Below are 19608 nucleotides of genomic sequence, written 5' to 3'. Positions count from 1 at the left end.
AACCTTTCTTCTGGTTCTCCAGCTTCCTCCAAAAAAAACAAAAAAAAACATTTCCATAGGTTAACTGACCTTGGTGCTTGTCAGTGTTCAGATTGTGAGCCCCCCAGAGGGAAGAGAAACCGCTGTGAAGCACAGCAGAATATGTTGGTTCTATATCAAAAACACAAATCTGATTCTCAGAGCAGACGCAGGGAGTTTGACATTTCTGGTGCCCCCATTGGTTATTCCTAACACCACAACCCTCAAGAGTCGTTTTTAGGGCTCATACACACGACCATATGTCCGCAAAACACGGATCCGCAAAAAATACGGTGATGTCCGTGTTACATCTGTTTTTTTTTTTTTGCTGATCCATTGATGCAAAACGGCCAATAATAGGAATATTTTTTTTGCAGAGCGGACTTGCAGACATAAGGAGCCATTTCCGTTTTTTTGCTTCCCCTTTGAAATGAATGGTTCTGCATACGAGCGGAACAGACATGGACAAAACAATACGTTCCCATGCATGAGCTTTTAAGTTGGAGGACTGATAAAGACGTCCTCGTGCTTCAGTAGTTCACAGTGTCCGTATCCATCATTAATCATCTAGAACCTTTCACCAAAGCATGGCGTATAATTACCGCCAACCACTAAGATCGCAGCTCGTCCCTTCTAATGACATAAGCTATATATAAAACCTTGCCACCTGTATCCTCATCAATGCTCAGAGCTAATTGTGCAGATGAGCTATGTTCTCTTGCCTGCGCGCTTACAATTAAAAGTCCATCTGCTTTGTGCTTTTTTTGGAGCAGGTTCATGTAAGGATCGGATCATCCAGGAGACAGGACTGCTTAGCCGGCAGGCCCCATTCATGATCTCACCGCCTTTCACTGACTGTCTTCAGTTTATAATTACGGTTTCACTATTTTAGCATTAGCCTCATAATCACTGGTCTTAAAGGGGGTTGTCCAAGATTCTTTTATTGATGACCTATCCTTAGTACTTGATTGATTAGGGTCCGACACCAATCAGCTGTTTGAGGAGACCGTGGACTTCCGGTGAGTGCCGCGGCCTTCTCGCAGCTTGCCAACTACAGCTCCATCCATTGTATAGTGGCGGCGCTTGGTATTACAGCTCAGCTTCATTCACTTGAATGGGACTGAACTGCGCAAAGGCCACGTGACCGATGAATGTTACATCGGACCCCCCGCCAATCTGATATTGAAGACCTATCCTGACGATAGGCCATCAATATGAAAATTCTGGACGACCCCTTTAAATGGTTTTGGCATGGGCCTGAGACAATACGCTCTATGTACAGATCTTGGCTTATGGGGTCACTCTATAAATATCAGGCGATCTGTAGTAATATACCGGCGAAATGGCCCGCAGCACTTACTACGATATTCCCATGACAACTTTGCATATGTCACACATTGCCTTTCAGCTGACACCCTGCTGTGAGGTCCAGGATACAGACATCCTGTTATAATATTAGTTGGGGGGTTAAAAATACCATGTTGCCCGGAGTTTCTCTTTAACAGGAGAACACAGTAATATTAACCTGGAAACACATGTCATTCCTGCTTAATGTCCGCATAGCAGTAAGAGTCCAGAGTGACATAATCGGGTTATGAAATCATATCTCTTGGCTTACGGGCTTAGGGCTAACTTCAGTAACGTCGATGGACATCACTAGAGCGCAACGTCTGATCATTTGCTGGGACCGTCTGCATGTGCTTTCATCACGTCCACGTAGAAACCGCATAGGGAAAGTATGAGACCTCCGAAAATAGTATTGTGGTCTCCAACCTATGCTATAGACTCCCAGTTTGTATGGTGTGCAGTTTGTGCGCAGTGTATTTTGTGACACAACATGAATGTAGTAATCACAGAATTCTTTTTATCTTTACAGAAATCTTTTTTGTCGCACAGAATGTTATCTTGCGACACACAATTCATAATGTGACACAAAATCCATTCACATCATTTTGTCGTACGGAATGGTATTTTGTGACAGAACTGATTTTGTTACATGGAATTCATTTTGTATCATAAAATTTATTTTGTGACACAACACTCATTTTGTCCCACAGGATTGATTTTGTCGCACAGAATGTTACTTTGTAACACAGAATCACAGAATAAATCTGCACACAAAATGACATTTTTTAACAAAAGGCAGCATGTAGGATGGTTGTTCCCATTGTGAACAGGAATCAATTTCGCCAAAGTTTATTTCTAAAAAATGTATTTTGTGACACAGGATTTCATTTTGTTGCACAGAATGTCATTGTGTCGCACAGGATTTCATTTTGTCACACAGAATTCATTTTGTCACACAAAACTTTGCAAAATGAATTTTGTCCCTACAAAATGCACTGTGAGCAAATGGCTCCCCAGAAGTTCGAGGCTGCCAGGGCCAACTGCGAGGTGCAATTTCCAACAGCTCGGGAGCTCCAGAAGAACTATTGGCCTGTGTAAAGTGTGAGACCCGTTAATCGGGTGATCGTATCATTGATGTGGCACCCAAAATGATTGTTTGTCGACAAGACTGTTAAACAAAACAAGCAATGCAACAGCTCACTGCAAACCAAATAAAGTACAAAATTGCATCATAATATCAAATGCTGAACTAATAAGTTAGAGATACTTGGCAAAACGTTTCGTACAAAATTATTTGAGCCCGTCTGCCGAACGTCAAGGCAATCTCTAGTTAGACGGGTTCCTAACACTAAATATACCTGTTATGTGCCATAGCGGCTATCATATAATTCAGAAAGTGCAGGTTCCACTTACATGCTGGATCCGCCTGAATTTCTGTCATTTTCGGTGCCAAAATGGCCTCCATTATATCCAGGGAAAGCAGTTACCAGCATGCACGCATTAATGGAGGCCATTTTGGCACCGAAAATGACAGAAATTCAGGCGGATCCAGCATGTAAGTGGAACCTGCACTTTCTGAATTATATGATAGCCGCTATGGCACATAACAGGTATATTTAGTGTTAGGAACCCGTCTAACTAGAGATTGCCTTGACGTTCGGCAGACGGGCTCAAATAATTTTGTACAAAACGATTTGCCAAGTATCTCTAACTTATTAGTTCAGCATTTGATATTATGATGCAATTTTGTACTTTATTTGGTTTGCAGTGAGCTGTTGCATTGCTTGTTTTGTTTAACAGTCTTGTTCTCAGCCATAGCAACGTGCCCCTGCGCTTTGGGATGTGCTGTTTGTCGACAAGGCATCATCATTGTTCTGCAGACAGTATGCAGATTGAATGGGGGATGAATGATCGTAATAACGATCGTTTGTCCCCTTTTCACATTGCATTGTTGCCACTCATTATCATAGAGTAGGGCTAGAAAAATGCATAACTGCTAACTGAGTTTTCTTTTCCATTCTGCAGGTGACAGACTACATCGAACATGGCTTCGGACGCCAGTCATATGCTTGAGGCGGCCTTAGAGCAAATGGATGACATCATAGCAGGTATTGTACTGCAGACTTTTACTAGCTAACCAGGCATTGTACTCCAAACTTTCCAAAGTGCAGGTCCCAGGCTCAGTACTGGAAGATCCTCCAGACAGTCCTGGAAAATTCAGCAGTCTTGGGCCAAAACGGGAGGGTCTTATATAAGCCCCACCAATAAGTGGGCCTTCCTGCCCTGGGAGGGACTTACATGCCGCAAACTTACCAAAGTATGTATGTTCTATGTGTGCAGTGATGATCCCAAAGGTCCTCAGGCAAGATAAAGGTGTTGGTCCTTCAGAATAATTTGTTCTGGTGGGCCTAATGTAGCTGACAAGCACAAAATGACATTGGAAGGTCCCCTGTTTTATTTTCTAAATGTATATTTCTATCCTGAATTATTTTTTCTTTTTTAAAGGCATACCTAGGGTAGGAGAGACTAATGGGTCTAACCAGGGGTGCACCACCAATGAGGCCAGGTGAGGCGATCGCCTCAGGCAGCACCAGGTAGGGGCAAGAGGCGGGCAGCAGGAGGGTCATGGGCAATGAGCGCTTTCATTGTGTCTACATATTCAACGGCATTGCTTTACTCAGGACAGCAATACAGTTGAATTCTATGACGGCAGTGATGTCTTTAGTCCTAGTTCCTATAGCCTATCAGAGGCCAGTGTCATCATTATTGTGCAGCCTGAGCCGGGCGTTTCAGTTTTCGCCTCAAGCAGAAAAAAAGCTAGGTGCACCCCCGGGTCCAACATGAGGAACCTTGAGGACTAAGCTATACAGTAGGTGAGATGTATCAGGGCTAGTGCAAAGGAAAAGTGGAGAAGGTTCCAATTCTTTTTTTTTTTTTTTTAGAGCGTCAGCTCGGCAGGAGTTCAGTTCTAGAAAACCTCTGGCGATCAGCTGCATCTGGTCCGCCTGCAGGTGAAGTGTGGTATTACATGCCGGTTATTCAAAAGAACAGCTGACCATGTAATACATTTTTGGTTAGGGGCTGCCAACGCAAGTGTGCTTTTTGTAAGCTGTCTGGGGTGGGGTACTTCTGAGAGTAGAGCTCTATGATGTCCATAATGTCTTAAAGGGGTGGAACTCTATGATGACTGTATGAAATTTTGCATTATAAAACCGTAGGCCTGAGCATGCCCTAACATTTACTGGAAGGACATTCAAAAACTTCGACAATGATGGGAGCAAAATGAGACTTCAAGAGTTTTTACCAAAAATATAATGTTTTTCTAGATATTGTCACATTAAGGCCCCATGCACACGGCCGTGTTTCACAGCCGTGTGCGGGCCGTGGAACCGCGGCCTGGATCCCTCCTGAGAGCAGGAGCGCACGGCGTCACTGGTTGCTATGACGCCGTGCGCTCCCTGCTGCCGCCGCAATACAGTAATACACTGGTATAGATCATACCAGTGTATTACTGTACTGTGCCGGCAGCAGGGAGCGCACGGCGTCATAGCAACCAGTGACGCCGTGCGCTCCTGCTCTCAGGAGGGATCCAGGCCGCGGTTCCACGGCCCGCACACGGCTGTGAAACACGGCCGTGTGCATGGGGCCTAATACTGGAAGCAGGAACCCTATTGTATTCGTCCCTTTTAGCCCCTTTTCATATAACCTAATGAAGGGTTTTGTAGGATTTTGAAAAAGGTCTTTTCAGGATTTTTTCAGCGTTTAAACCCTTTTTTAATAGGCCCCCTAGCACGTGGTATACTTAAAGGGCTCCTGTCAGCAGATTTGCACCTATGACACTGGCTGACCCGTTACATGTGCACTTGGCAGCTGATGGCATCTGTGTTGGTCCCATGTTTTAATGTGCCCGCATTGCTGCGATTTTTTTTTATATATGCAAATGAGCCTCTAGGAGCAATGGGGGAGTTGTCGTTACACCTAGAGGCTCAGCTCTCTCTGCAACTGTTGTACCCTCTGCACTTTGATTGACAGGGCCAGGCGGTATAATCGTCATCACTCCTGGCCCTGTCAATCAAAAGAGTGGAGGGCGCAGCATTTGCAGAGATAGCAGAGCCTCTAGGTGTAATGGTAACGCCCCCGTTGCTCCTAGAGGCTAATTTGCATATATTAAAACATCATTTTCTCAGCAATGCAGGCACATATGGATATGGGACCAACACAGATGCCTTCAGCTGCCAAGTGCACATGTAACAGGTCAGCCAGTGTCATAGGGACAAAACTGCTGACAGATGCCCTTTAATAAAATATTTCCAACTGTTTGCTGTAAGCAGTAGCTTTTTCAGATAAGGAAAGAATTATACTCACCTGGTTCCCGTGCCCTGGCTACGCTCAACGATCTTCCGGTCCCCAGCTTGTTTATTTCCAGTGGGGTATAGAGGGAGTATTTTACACCGCTGTAGCCAATGACTGGTCTCAGCAGTCACATTTCCTCAAGTGGCACGTGACCCAGCAGTTTCGCACTACAAGCCCAGTTATTGGCTGCAGCAGCGCACGTGAACCCTTCCATAGCCTGTCCCGAAGTAAAGAGACCAGGGACTGAAAGATCACAGAATATAGCCAGGGGACCGGACTGCAGCAGTGGGGATCAGAAGAGTATGATTCTCTTCTTGAGTACTTCTTGTTAGAGGGCCTACTTAAAAAGAGTGCAAATCCTGGAAAAACCTTATAATAGGTCATATCTTAGCAAGAAATTTCGTAGTGTCAGATATCAATGTGACAATATCTCCATTCACACTAACGCAATTTTGCGGAACAGGTGCGGACCCATTTATTTTCAATGGGGCCGGAATGTGCTGTCCGCATCCGACTTCTGTTCCGCAAAAAAATAGAACATGCCCTATTCTTGTCCGCAATTGCGGACAAGAAAAGTCATTTTCTATGAGAGTGCTGGCGGCGTGCGGTCCGCAAAGTGCGGAACGCACATTGCTGGTGTCCGTGTTTTTTTGATCCACAAAACACATACGGACGTGTGAATGGACCCTAAGAGAACATGCTACTATTGGAAATCCCCTTGAAGTCTTATTTTGCCCCACCATTGCAGGTTTTTGCATGTCCTTCCAGTAAATGTTAGGACATGCTCAGGCCCACGGTTTTATAATGCAGAATTTCGATTACCCGGGGATCACATACAAAAGAACATTGCTAAGTCCTGTTTTTTTAAGGACCCGCGGCGTGCAGCTTCATTTGCTGTGGAATTTTACAGGACGCCAGCATGAGGTTAACTAATCGTGACTGGAAGCTCGTTAGGCAGTATTACTTCTACTACATATTAACAAAAATCCAACCTGTCCTGGAAAAGAAACAAAATGTAACCAATCAGTATTCCTTTAAACCCCTAACCTTCAAAATCGCCCTCTGCCCCGTGTGATCCCTGGATAAACATTGACACGACTGTGAGCAAACAAGGAGGATAGAAAGTTCTTGTACCTGTTCCCCGGTCGCCGTGTCATCTGACGGAACCGCGCTAGCAGAGAAGAATAGAATTAGATGGAAATTATCATTTAAAGAGATTCTGTCACCCAAGGTCAGCACATCACAGGGACAGGTATATTCTCCTTCCGGCCCGAACAGCACAAAAATATTACAGGGGAGATTGACTAAGCAACAAGGCATCAGAAGTCTCACACAATTTGCGCCACGTGCCTCTTTCAAGAAATTTATTATGTTTTTACCCACTTTTTGCACCTCTAGGGAGTGGCTTATAAGGAGGAGTGGTTTAGCAGGAAGGGGCGTTACTTAAAGGGGTTATCCAGGAAATGATAATGATAACCTATCCTCAGGATAGGTCATCATTATCACATCAGCTGTTTCAGGAAGCTGCGGCGCTCACCGAAGCTCCGCTGAGCCGGGGGGCTCACAGAAGCTCGCCAGGCACAGCGCCGTACATTGTGTAGTGGCTGTACTCGGTATTACAGTTCAGCCCCATTGACTTGAATAGGGCTGAGCTGCACTTAGGCCATATGACCGAGGTATGGTGATGTCACTGGCCTAGAAAGAGGCCACTTCTAACAGCTGATGGGCGGGGGTGTCAGGAGTTGGACCCCCGCTGATCTGATATTGATGACTAGGCTTGAGCGAAGCGGGTTCGGACTGCTCCATCCAAAACCTGATCCGTTTGAAAACTTTGTTTAGAATATGAGTTCCGTACCGCAATTAAATGTATTGGCTCTGCTGAGGCCTTGTTCTTCCCCCCCACAAGTAACGTGCCTATGACGGTGCAGTTTGGTTCAGCGCATAAATTACTGCTTCAAGATCTGAAACCAAACTCGGGTTTGTGCCTAAGTTTAGCTTCGGATTTTGAAATGGGAATGTATGCTATGCGCAAAACCGAACTGTAATGTGACGTCACAGGCACGAGACTAAGCAAGTCTCGCGTTACTTGTGGCGGGAAGAACAAGGCCTCAGCGGAGCCAATACATTTTATTGCGGTACAGAGCGCATATTCTAAACAAAGTTTTCAAATGAATCGGGTTCGGATAGAGTGGTGCGAACCCGATTCGCTCAAGCCTACTGTATTAATGACCTACCAGTAATGGCTAACCTCCGGCGCTCCAGCTGCGGTGAAACTACGACTCCCAGCATGCTCCATTCATTTCTATGGAGTTCTGAGAACAGCCAAGCAAGTGTACATCTTGGGAGTCGTAGTTTTACCACAGCTGGAGCGCCGGAGGTTAGCCATCACAGGCATATCCTATATATTAATTACCAAATAACTAAAAATGTGAGGGGTGGTCATCAGGATAGACCATCAATATCTAATCAGCAGGCGCCCCCCCTGCACCCCCACCTAACCCTCCCCCCTAACCTTGTAGTACCGGAAGTTGGCAGCAATCCAGTGAACCAAGCTGGTTTCTGTAGTGCTGCTCCCATTGAAGTGAATGGTAACCAGTTCCACCCACTACACAGTGTCGTTCCAACACCAGAGCTACTCAGGAACAGCTGATCGGAAGGGGTGTTGTTGCCGGACCCCCGATGATTAGATATTGATGGTTTATCCATCAAAAATAGATATAAAAAATATATTAAAATCCTTCGATATCCCTTTAATAAATACTAGGGGAAATATTTAATTAAAAAAATGGCAAAAAATTGCATTTTCCTAGATATAGTCATGACTGTTTACGGAACATCAAAAGAGGAAATATCTAAAAATGTTTCAATGTAACACTGGCAATCAGATCGATTTATAATGTATCCTACAGAAAAGCAAACACATATGTATATTACAAAGTAACAGGCTCCTCTAAGAGCTGCTTTCCCGGACCCAATACACCTAGATATATACTGGACCTAGATACTTGGATTCCCCTTCATTAGAAACCATCTACATTACAGGGTCTTCAGATCCATCTGACAAATCTTTGCCCGTCCGTTTGGCTTCTTCGCTTTCCCGTTTAAAGTGGTTCCTTCAAGTCAAGACGTATAATTCAAATAATTTGAGTCGTGCAGAGAAGCTGAGCGGATGTGACAGCCCCGGCGTCGCCTGCAGCGCCTTTCATGCTCCTGTTAAAGGCTCCAACTTCCCCCATTAGTAAGAGCCAAGGTGCCGGCTTGTCACCTGTCATCCTCTCGCTTGTTAATTAATCAGCGCTATTTTAATAACTTGAATTTCGGCACATTTACATCTTCCAGTCACCACTACCCAGCCGACCGCAGGGAACATAAACCACCAGATAGTACAACAACGGCCGCTCATGCCTCCAGCGCTAATAAAAACCCAGAACGCTGTAAATTTCTTACTCGGGTGGGGGGTTGGCTATAGCTTTAATTTAAAGGGGTTTTCCAGTACTATGATATGGAAGGCCTGTCCTCAGGATAGGTCATCAATGTCAGATCGGAGGGGTTGCGACTCCCGGCAGCCCAAACCGATCAGCTGTTTCGGGCAGCCAGCAGCAGTGAAGGCCAGTTCGCCATGTTCGCCCGTGAACACATGCAGGCTGCCATCTTTATTCACAAGTCCGGCGATGCACAGGTAAATCCTTACCTGTGCCTGTGCGCGAGCAGGTCTGAAATGAAATGCGGTCTCCGGGTGCAGGCAGTTTTTATAACAGCCCGATGAAGGCCCCTGGTGGCTGTTCTCGGAACTGCCTGCTCCCGGTGACCGCATTTCATTTCAGACCGGCTCGCGCACAGGCACAGGTAAGGATTTACCTGTGCATCGCCGGACTTGTGAATAAAGATGGCAGCCCGCATGTGTTTACGGCAAACTGGCCATCACTGGCCGGCAGCACTGTATAGTGGATAGAGCCAGATGCAGACAGCGCCATACACTGTGTAGTGGCCGTCCCTGGGTACTGCAGCTGTATTTAAAATTCAGGTGAATGGGATCTCATCTGAAGTACGCCAATGAGGGAAACTACACCGTGAACTGAGCCTTTCCTCCCTGGCTGCTCAAAACAACTGATCAGTGGTAGTGACCGGTATCGGACCCCCACCGATCCAATATTGATGACCGGTCCTGAGGATAGCCCATTAACAGCTAAGTACAGAAAAAAAGCCTTTACGTGTACGTCCACACATTGTATCCTGCCGAGGATTTCACTTTTTGCTTTGCTCATCCACACCTTAGGTCCAGTTATGTGCAGATGCCATGAAATCAGTTGACATATATAACTTTAAAGGGGTTGTCCAGGTTTTACTAAGTGATTGCCTATCCACCAGTTGATCAGTGGGGTCCGACAACCTGCAACCCCGCCGATCAGCTTGTGATGGCCTATCCTGACAACAGGCAATCAGTCATAAATAAGGTTTTTCAGCCTGACCTGTGCCTGCTGTGCCTGCCCTCCATCATGTCTTATGGTTATGCTATAACTTTCCATCAGGTACCTATAGATGAGTTCTGCCTACAGCCTTCATTTAAAGGTCTGGTGTATGGGGTCTCACCTATTTTGAGATTTCCATATGGATAATATTTTTTGTCTATGCTTCCATTTGTGTAGCATTGGGATCCAGTGCTTGAGACTCATCTAGTGGCTATGCACTAAAGTGATGATCACAGCTATTATTTTTTTAGTGGTTAGCACTTTATACCACCTTTCCTGTGAATCACCTTACTGCATATAATATATACACACCTGACATGTGTTCCATCTTTTGGCGGGTTACAGAGACACTGGCCGCGGGACTGCGGCATCCGGGGTTTTCTGCTGACTCTTCAAACCTTTTTTTGTTATATTAAATATTAAATATTCTGATAATCATGATTTGTTTATTACTATGAAATAAAATATATATTTTTAAATACATCGGGCATTCATTTGTTGTTTGTTAGACAACACTTTAGGTTTAGGCCTCATGCACACGAGCGTTGTGTGCATCCGTGTCCGTTGTTCCGTTTTCCGTGATTTTCTGCGGACCCATTGACTTTCAATGGGTCCGTTGAAAACTCGGAAAATGCACCGTTTGTCATCCGCGTCCGTGATCCCTGTTTCCTGTCCGTCAAAAAACCTGTCCTATTTTTGTGACGGACAACGGTTCGCGGACCCATTCAAGTCAATGGGTCTGTGAAAAAACACGGAGGCACACAAGATTGTCATCCGCGTCCGTTTTTTTCCTATCATTTTCAAGGCAAACTTGACTTTGATTTTTTTTTCACTTTTCTGGTCTGGTGATCCTCCAAAAATCAAGGAAGACACACGGAAGAAAAAACGGACACGGATCATGGAACAACGGAACCCCGTTTTGCGGACCGTGAAAAAATACTGTCGTGTGCATGAGGCCTTATACGGTTGTTTTCCCGTTTGCCCTATATCATGGCATTATAGTGAGGCCTTTTTCTTGTTTTGGTTCTACATCAGTCATAAAAGCCTGGACGACCCCTTTAAACTGTCCAAGGACCACCAGGTGTTAATTTAAAACATTTTTACAATTTCCTCTGCAGTCTCTGCACCTTTTCACATGCACTGCAGTCTGCTCTGTCTCCATCAGTGGAGCTGGCAGGTTGCTCTTATCTCTGCCTTCCTGGGAGCTCGTAAATACTCATTTAAGCTGGATTTGTAACAAATGAATAAAGCCTCAGTGTTTCATGGACGTGTGCCGTACGTGTTCTCCACGGACAGCACACATCCCCAATCATTTGAATGTGTGTATTTACACATCAGTGTTTTAGCACGGTTCGTGGGTCCATGTTTTCAGCATGTCCTATCTTGGTCCGTGGTCCCTGATCCCTCACGCCCATTATAGTCTATGGGTCCGTGAAAAACACAGATGCAACACGGATGCCATTCGTGTTGCATCCGTATTTAACGGATCATTAAGAAGAGATGCTTTGAAAATTATTTTTCAGCTGTTCAGTGTCAGTGAAACACGGATGCAACACGGACAGCAAAAAACGGACCCACGGACCCAACACGTATCCGTGTTACCACTGATCCAAAACTGACACGGATGTCTGCATGAGGCATAAGAATTCAGCTTCTACAAGTATTGATGAGCCATTAGGAGAGATAAGGGCTACAGACCAAGCTGTCTGATGAGCTTCAATGTGAAGGAGGAAAAGAAGCCTGTAGTGTATCTGAAAAAGCTACTGCTTACAGCAAACAGTTGGAAATTTTTAATTAAAGGGCATCTGTCAGCAGTTTTGTACCTATGACACTGGCTGACCTGTTACATGTGTGCTTGGCAGCTGAAGGCGTCTGTGTTGGTCCCATGTTCATATGTGACCGCATTGCTGAGAAACATGATGTTTTAATGTATGCAAATGAGCCTCTAGGAGCAACGGGGGCGTTACTATTACACCTAGAGGCTCTGCTCTCTCTGCAACTGCCATGCCCTCTGCACTTTCATTGACAGGAACAAGTGTGATCACATTTACACTGCCTGGTCCTGTCAATCAAAGTGGAGAAGGCGCGGCAGTTGCAGAGAGAGCAGAGCCTCTAGGTGTAACGGCAACGCCCCCATTGCTCCTAGAGGCTCATTTGCATATATTAAAACTTCATTTTTATCAGCAATGCGGGCACATAGGAACATGGGACCAACACAGATGCCTTCAGCTGCCAAGCGCACATGTAACAGGTCACCCAGTGTCATAGGTACAAAACTGCTGACAGATGCCCTTCAAAAGCCGAGTGGAAAAAAGTTTTTTTAGCCCAAAATAAGCACAATATAGTAATAAAAAGTATTACATTCAAAGATGTCCATTAGCCTTTAAGGTCTTCCTTAGCACCTCCCCTGAGGATCATCACCTCTCTATTTTGGGCATTAAAAAAATACTAATTAGGAAGTGTGCCCTGCCCAAAATCCAGACCAAACCATTTGTTCATAGGACACTTGGAAAGCCTAATAATATACTATATGTATCTTAACACTATAGTGTATCTATAAAGTACTGTTCACGAAGCATCAAACCATGTCAGCAAATTGTATGAGCATGTGTCCATACTGGCGTCCAGTCGTGTTCAGATTCACCTGTAGGACATGCACATTATTTCCCCACAGCTCTCAGTACATATTTGCACTTATTATTTGCAGATTATCTGTCCAATGTTGTGGCGACACCCAGTGGTGAAGAGAGGAAACTAGAAAAACTCCTCATAAAAAAACGTCATGTTGTGCAAGGAAGTCATAAAGCAGGGAAGATCTGTAGGTTGTGTCTCCTCTTGGGCAATTTACCATGACAGGCCTAGTCCCAAGAAACCGGGCAGCAATACCTATGACTCACAAAGTATTTCAGCCATGTGACTTATGTGAAACTATTGCAGCAATGTTACTATTATCCTCTACAAAAGTAACTGTGAGGAAGCAAATTGCAACTTTTTTTCACCATTGGCTGAGGTTCAAAATGGAGTTGTCTGCATAGACCATCAGAACCACTTGATGATAACCAGAAGCGTATACTGAAGCTTCTGGGCCGCAGTCGTAAAATCAGTGCCTGGGCCCCCCGCCAGCTTGGTGTATCATTTATAGTACAGCTGTCCCTTGGGCCCAATCAGGGTCCTGAGGCTGGGTGTGAGTGCAACTTCTGTGCCCCCAAAACTTTGTCACGGCAAATAATAACAAATTTTACTTGAATATCAGTTCTAGATTGATTCTAGACAGAGGACAACAAATATACATGATCTGCAGTTAACCCCTTGAAGACCTGCCCATTTTGCAAAATATACATCCAATATTATTATTATTTATTATTAAAGCGTCATTCATTCCATAGCGCTGTACATATGAGTACAGCATATATATATATATATATATATATATATATTTATATTTATATATATAATGCAAAAGATGGCAGCACTAGAAAAAAAACAAAAATAGAAAAAAAAAAAATTCGGGTGCAAAGCCCAATGGGAATAAGCTTACCCAATGTATAGAGTCGAAAAAAAGGGCAGCACTCCAGACTTGTTAATGAAAAATGTAAAACTTTATGTGCTGTCCGATTTTTGGACAGATATATATATACATCCAAAAGATACAAAAATCCTGCACGATATAATAGTAAATATGCGGATGTCCATGGCTACATTTATGAAATCACGGAAAATAATGCACTAAAACAATTGATGCAAGCATAACATATGAGCTGAGCCCTCACTCTAAAAAGGCCTAGTTCACGCGACCGTATGGCTTTTTCAGTGTTTTGCGGTCTGTTTTTCACGGATCCTTTTTTACGTTTTTTTTTTGTTTCTGTTGTGTTTCCATTTCGGTTCCGTTTTTCCGTATGGCATATACAGTATACAGTAATTACATAGAAAAAATTGGTCTGGGCATAAAAGTTTCAATAGATTGTTCAGCAAAAAGGGAATGGATACGGAAGACATACGGATGCATTTCCATATGTGTTCCGTTTTTTTTTGGCGGACCCATTGACTTGAATGGAGCCACGGACCGTGATTTGCGGGCAATAATAGGATATGTTCTATCTTTCAACGGAACGGAAAAACGAAAAAACGGAAACGGAATGCATATGGAGTACATTCCGTTTTTTTTGCGGAACCATTGAAATGAATGGTTCCGTATACGGACTGTATACAGACCACAAAAAAAAACGTCCGTACACTCGCAAAAAAAACTATCGTGTGAACTAGGCCTAATGATAAAATCTTAGACTCTCATCCAATATATTTTGATCAAAACACATCTGTGCCGCCTTCTTTTTCTGTAATTTTTCAATCAAAAAAAGGTGTCCCGTGGCTTGCAATTGGTTAGAAAATAAAATAGTTTACACTCCCCTCACCATTTCCTCTGCAGCTGCAGTGCTGACAGTGCCCGACATGACAGAAAATGACTGTGAATGGCGCCCAGTCAGCCGCCATTCCCAGTTATTTCCTGCTGTTTCGGGACATCAGTAGGAAGTGGAGCATAGCAGCGCCCCGGCTCCATAGAAACGAGGTGGTGGAGGACCGGTAAGGTGAGTAATGAGGAACTATTTTTTGTTTATTTTTTGACCATTTGCAGGCCATGGGACATGGATGGAATACCCCTTTAAGGATCCAACTTTTTTGTTGTTGTTGTTGTCATTGTTGCATTACAAGAGCCATAACTTTTTAGTTTTTTTGTTGATGCAGCTGTTTTTGTTCCTGTGCGCGCACCAAATGATCAGGCATTTACATGGTTACTCAGGCCTCTTTCACACGTCAGGGAATCATGGACAGCACACCTACCCATTGATTTTAATGTCTGTATTCACACATCATTGATTTTCCATGGACAGCGGGTAGGGGGTGACACCACGGAAGCACACCCTATTTATATCCGTCATTACGGATCCCTCACGCACATTAGTCTATGGGTCCATGAAAACCACGGGCACATCACAGATGCCATCCATGTTTGGTCCATGGTGTTCACAGATCGTTGCAATGAGGCGCTCTGGAAACTAATGTTCAGCCTAGTGGTGTCCGTGGAGACATGGAGAGCAAAAAACGGACACATAGACCAAACAGGGATCCTTCTCAGACATCTTCACGGATAAACCACTAATCGTCTTGTTACTGGTGTTATCATAGGCATGTGACCATTGTTCTTTCTATTGCTGATGAGAAGAAGCTGCACTGAAATCTTCCTTGCAGTTCTTTGCAGTTGATATTAAAGGGGTTTTCCAAGAGTTTTTAACTGATGATCTATCCTCTGGTCATCAGTATCTGATCGGTGGGGGTCTGACACCCGGGACCCCCGCTGATCAGCTGTTTGAGAAGGCACCGACGCTCGCAGTAGCCCAACGCCTCCTCTCTGCCCACCAAGCACAGCGCCATACATTGTATAGTGGCTATGTTTGGTATTGTGCTCGGCTCCATTCACTTCTATAGGGTTGAGTTGCGCCTCGGTCATGTGACCGACGAACGTGTCGTGACTGACCTAGGGAAAGCTGGATAGGTCGTAGCACTACTGCGAGCGCCGGTGCCTTCTCAGACAGCTGATCGGCGGGGGTCCCGGGTGTCAGACCCCCACCGATTGGATACTAATGACCTATCCAGAGGACAGGTCATTAGTATAAAAATCTCGGAAAACCCCTTTAAGGAATGTATCAGAGATCTAGTGTTTAATGATGCTTCTGTTTTTTTTTTTTTATTGGCATTAGGCACCAAGGCAGTCACAGAATTTGCCAACAGAGCCTTTGACGTGGGATCCCCGGTGCCGTCTGAATATTTTGGAACTATAACAATTTTGCATCTAGTAGAGGAGTTAAAAATGTCCCTGGAAATGGTGGAAAACCCCGAAGAACGAGAAGCATTGAGGAACCAGATCCCCAACGCGACGGCCTCCTATGTCATCACGTGGCTAGAGAGTAATCTGGTGAGTCAGTTACCTGTGCGGCGATCATCTACATGACGTACGCTATTATATCATGGCCGATAGGAGCACTTTCCTTCTAATGACACATCATGATGGGTATTAATGGATGCCCGTATGGGCAAGGCCTGGCTTCTAGATAAGATAAGATGCCTTTATTGTCACTGTACAATACAATGTAATACAATGTACAATACAATGAAATGTTGTTTGGAGCAATCTTTCTGACGCAACGTTCAATCGCTTCCAAATTGTGATATGAGGCGCTGTAAAGCACAATCAGAAGGAATGGGTCCTTATTTGGCAGGTGGGGGTTAAAAAGCAACCCCAGGAGCCACAGGAAACAGCTGATTTGGAGAAATTTGCCATTAGCTGATCATTTCCACCACCACAGTGGTCATTGCAAGAGCGCCCATTCAGATAAGCCAAGTCTGCTAGTGGCTCTCAGCTCTGGCTCCTAGATGCAGATCCCAAGTAGATGACCCCCTCATAGGACATATAGACAGGTGTTGTCCTACTGGCTATAAACATTAGATCAATAGCGACCAACTTGATGACTTCAGTAGTGTTGATCGGAAATCTACTGTGTGTAGGGACAGTCTGACAGTTGCCTTACACCTTGAAGGATCTGACATGTATTTCAGTGGACCTATTCCTTCATCCCCCCTGGGAGATAAGCCAGAAGTGTCTGGAAGTGATCTATTCTACTCCACTACTGAAACAGAAATGGTGACGTGCACTCCAGCGATGGAGATTTCTGTATCAGCAAGCTGCTTACCAACCAGACAAAGCTCTTTTCCGTAAATCTCTTTTCCTTTAAAAATGGCCTCATGCTAAAGACAAAAGTGGTCTGATCGAGGGTAAAATGTGTAAAGGCAAAGGCCTGAATGTTCACTTGATGTTACGGGAGGAAACTGTCGGCAAAGGCAGTTCTTCAGCATGAGGAACATGTCTCCCATCTCCCCAAATCTCATCTTCCTGGACCTTTGTGACTGTGAAATTAAAGGGGAAAGGTAATTTGACAGTAAAGGGGTGTCTGGCCATAGATGATATGTTATAAATGTCTGATAGGTGGGGAGAAAATATCATGAACATGGCCCATCTCACACATTGGTGTATATCGCTAGGATATGTCACCAGTGTCAATGGGTGCGGGTCCCACCTCTGAAACCACCAGCCTATTTGTAAAATGGGGTCTCCAAAGTGAAGGAGAGCGCGGCGTCCTCTGCATTCACTTCTATAGGAGTTCCGAAAAGAGCCAGGCAAACGTGGTCAACTATTTCGGATACTCCCATAGAAATAAATGAAGCGCGCGCTGTGCAAGCGCGCCCACGGCTCTATCCACCTCTATAGGAGTTCTGGAAATAGCGGAGCCAGCGCTCAGCTATTTATGGTACTCTCATAAAAGTGAATGGAGGGTGGCGTGGTCGTTCGCTTTAGGGGCCCCGTTCTAGAAATAGGTGCAGGTCCCAGAGGTGGGACCGGCAACCTACCTGACACCGGTGTCATATCCTAGTGACATGCCACTAATGGGTGAGATGGGCCAACCCCTTTAAAAGTGATTCCAGTTAAAGCGGTATTTCTGGCATATCTGTAGTATAAGGCTACATTCACAGGACCATATGAATCCGCATCCGTTCCACAATTTTGCAAAATGGGCGCGGACCCATTCATTTCAAAAGATGCGGACAGGACACCGTCTGCTATCCGTATCCGCAGCCCCACAAAAAAAAGATAGAGCATGTCCTATCCTTGTCCGGACAAGAATAGGCATTTTCTATGGTAGCGGCGGCCATGTGCGCTCCACAAATTGCAGAACACAAATGGGCCGGTATCCGTGTTTTGTGAATCCGCAAAACACTACGGTCGTGTGAATGTATCCTTAGTCCTAAGTGTCTAGTAAATGCAGAATAGATCCCATGGAGAAACGAAGCCCTGACACCATTGTTCAGCAATATGTATATGTATATATATATATATATACACACACGCCAGGTTCTGCTCCTCACAGCGTCACTCAGGTGTTGGCGACAAATAAACCCGTTCTACCTTAGTTCCTCCTTTTGAGATATTTGTGGTCAATGTTCAACAGAACAGACAACAGAAAGGCAGCAGGGGATAGGCTGGAAGGGAGCACATGGCCGGTAAGAATGCCGCTGCTCCTGCATGCTGGGTGATAGGACGCTGACTCAGTGCTAGATAGCAGCCACAGGCTTTGCTTGCCTTCTGTTTGCCCGGAGGAATGTCAGTGCTGGGACGCCGTATGCAGAGCAGGAACTTAGCCCACATAGTTCACTGCAATTAAAGAAGATACTAAAAGGTAATAATACAATAATAATAATCTAATACGTCCTTTTGGTAAGGCTACTTTCACACTAGCGTTTTTGCTGGATCCGGCAGGGCTCAGCAAAAACGCTTCACTAGCGTTAGGGATTCCGTTATGGCTTTCGGAATACATAAGAGATCCGTTCTTCTGCCCATAGACGTGTATTATGACGGAATGCAAAACGGAAGCCTTTAAAAGGCATTCCGTTTGCTCTCCGTCCTAATAGAAGTCTATGGGAATCAAAACGGATCCGTCTGGGTCCCGTTATGCAAGACGGAAAACAAAGTCTTACTTTGTTTTCCGTCTTGCACAACGGGACCTAGACGGATCCGTTATGCTTTCCCATAGACTTCTATTAGGACGGAGAGCAAACGGAATGCCTTTTAAAGGCTTCCGTTTTGCATTCTGTCTGGGCTTTCCGTTATAACCATGTTAGAACGGAAAGCCTTAACGGAATGCCTAACGCTAGTGTGAACCCACCCTTACTGATAACACAACCGTCTGCATCCGTTATGAACGGATCCGGTTTTATTATCTTTAACATGGCCAAGACGGATCCGTCATGAACTCACTATGACGGATCTCAATATCGGAAAGTATTAACGCTAGTGTGAAAGTAGCCAAAAGCGTGAAGCATTATACTATGTAACTCATGAAACTACGGTAATGAAAGGGTCTCAAATGAATTGCAACATTCGGCTTTCACATGATTCCAGGACAAACCCCTTGTTACAGCTCCTTACTGTCTCCTTCCAATTTACTACTGTGATTATTAGAACTGTGCTGTATATGGATGGTTTATTATACAGTGTATATATATATATATATATGGGTTCAGATGTGAGGCTCATGCACATGGCTGTATTACTTATCTGTGTAGTATGGATCTGTAACACCAGGACACCTGTAGTTTCCTATGGACTCTTAGGCCTCTTTCACACGACCATTTATTTTTTTTCGTTTACGGGCCGTTTTTTGTGGTCCGTATACGGAAACATTTATTTTAATGGTTCCGCAAAAAAAAAACGAATGTACTCCGTATGCATTCCATTTTTGTATTTAAGTTTTTCCGTTCCGTTTAAAGATAGACCATGTCCTATTATTGCCCGCAAATCACGTTCCGTGGC

The 19608-nt window shown here is 44.6% G+C and overlaps 1 protein-coding gene across 7 annotated transcripts in view; it reads left to right on the top strand.

The window, feature by feature from the left end:
- PPFIBP2 (PPFIA binding protein 2) overlaps positions 1-19608 on the top strand; it is a 165501-nt gene that overhangs the window by 36574 nt on the left and 109319 nt on the right. For 6 of the 7 annotated variants that reach the window (XM_044270639.1, XM_044270637.1, XM_044270638.1 and 3 more), the window contains exons 2-3: positions 3391-3473; positions 15944-16158. In XM_044270639.1, the coding sequence (XP_044126574.1) occupies positions 3410-3473; positions 15944-16158 (279 nt within the window). In that variant the 5' untranslated portion in view covers positions 3391-3409. Of the gene's footprint in view, positions 1-3390; positions 3474-15943; positions 16159-18379; positions 18476-19608 lie in introns of those variants that run through there. The other variant, XM_044270642.1, reaches the window with a different exon arrangement.

This window comes from Bufo gargarizans, chromosome 10 (genome assembly GCF_014858855.1).
Source record: "Bufo gargarizans isolate SCDJY-AF-19 chromosome 10, ASM1485885v1, whole genome shotgun sequence".
In the NCBI taxonomy this organism is placed as follows: Eukaryota; Metazoa; Chordata; class Amphibia; order Anura; family Bufonidae; genus Bufo; species Bufo gargarizans.
This window is presented reverse-complemented; position numbering and strand designations above follow the sequence as displayed.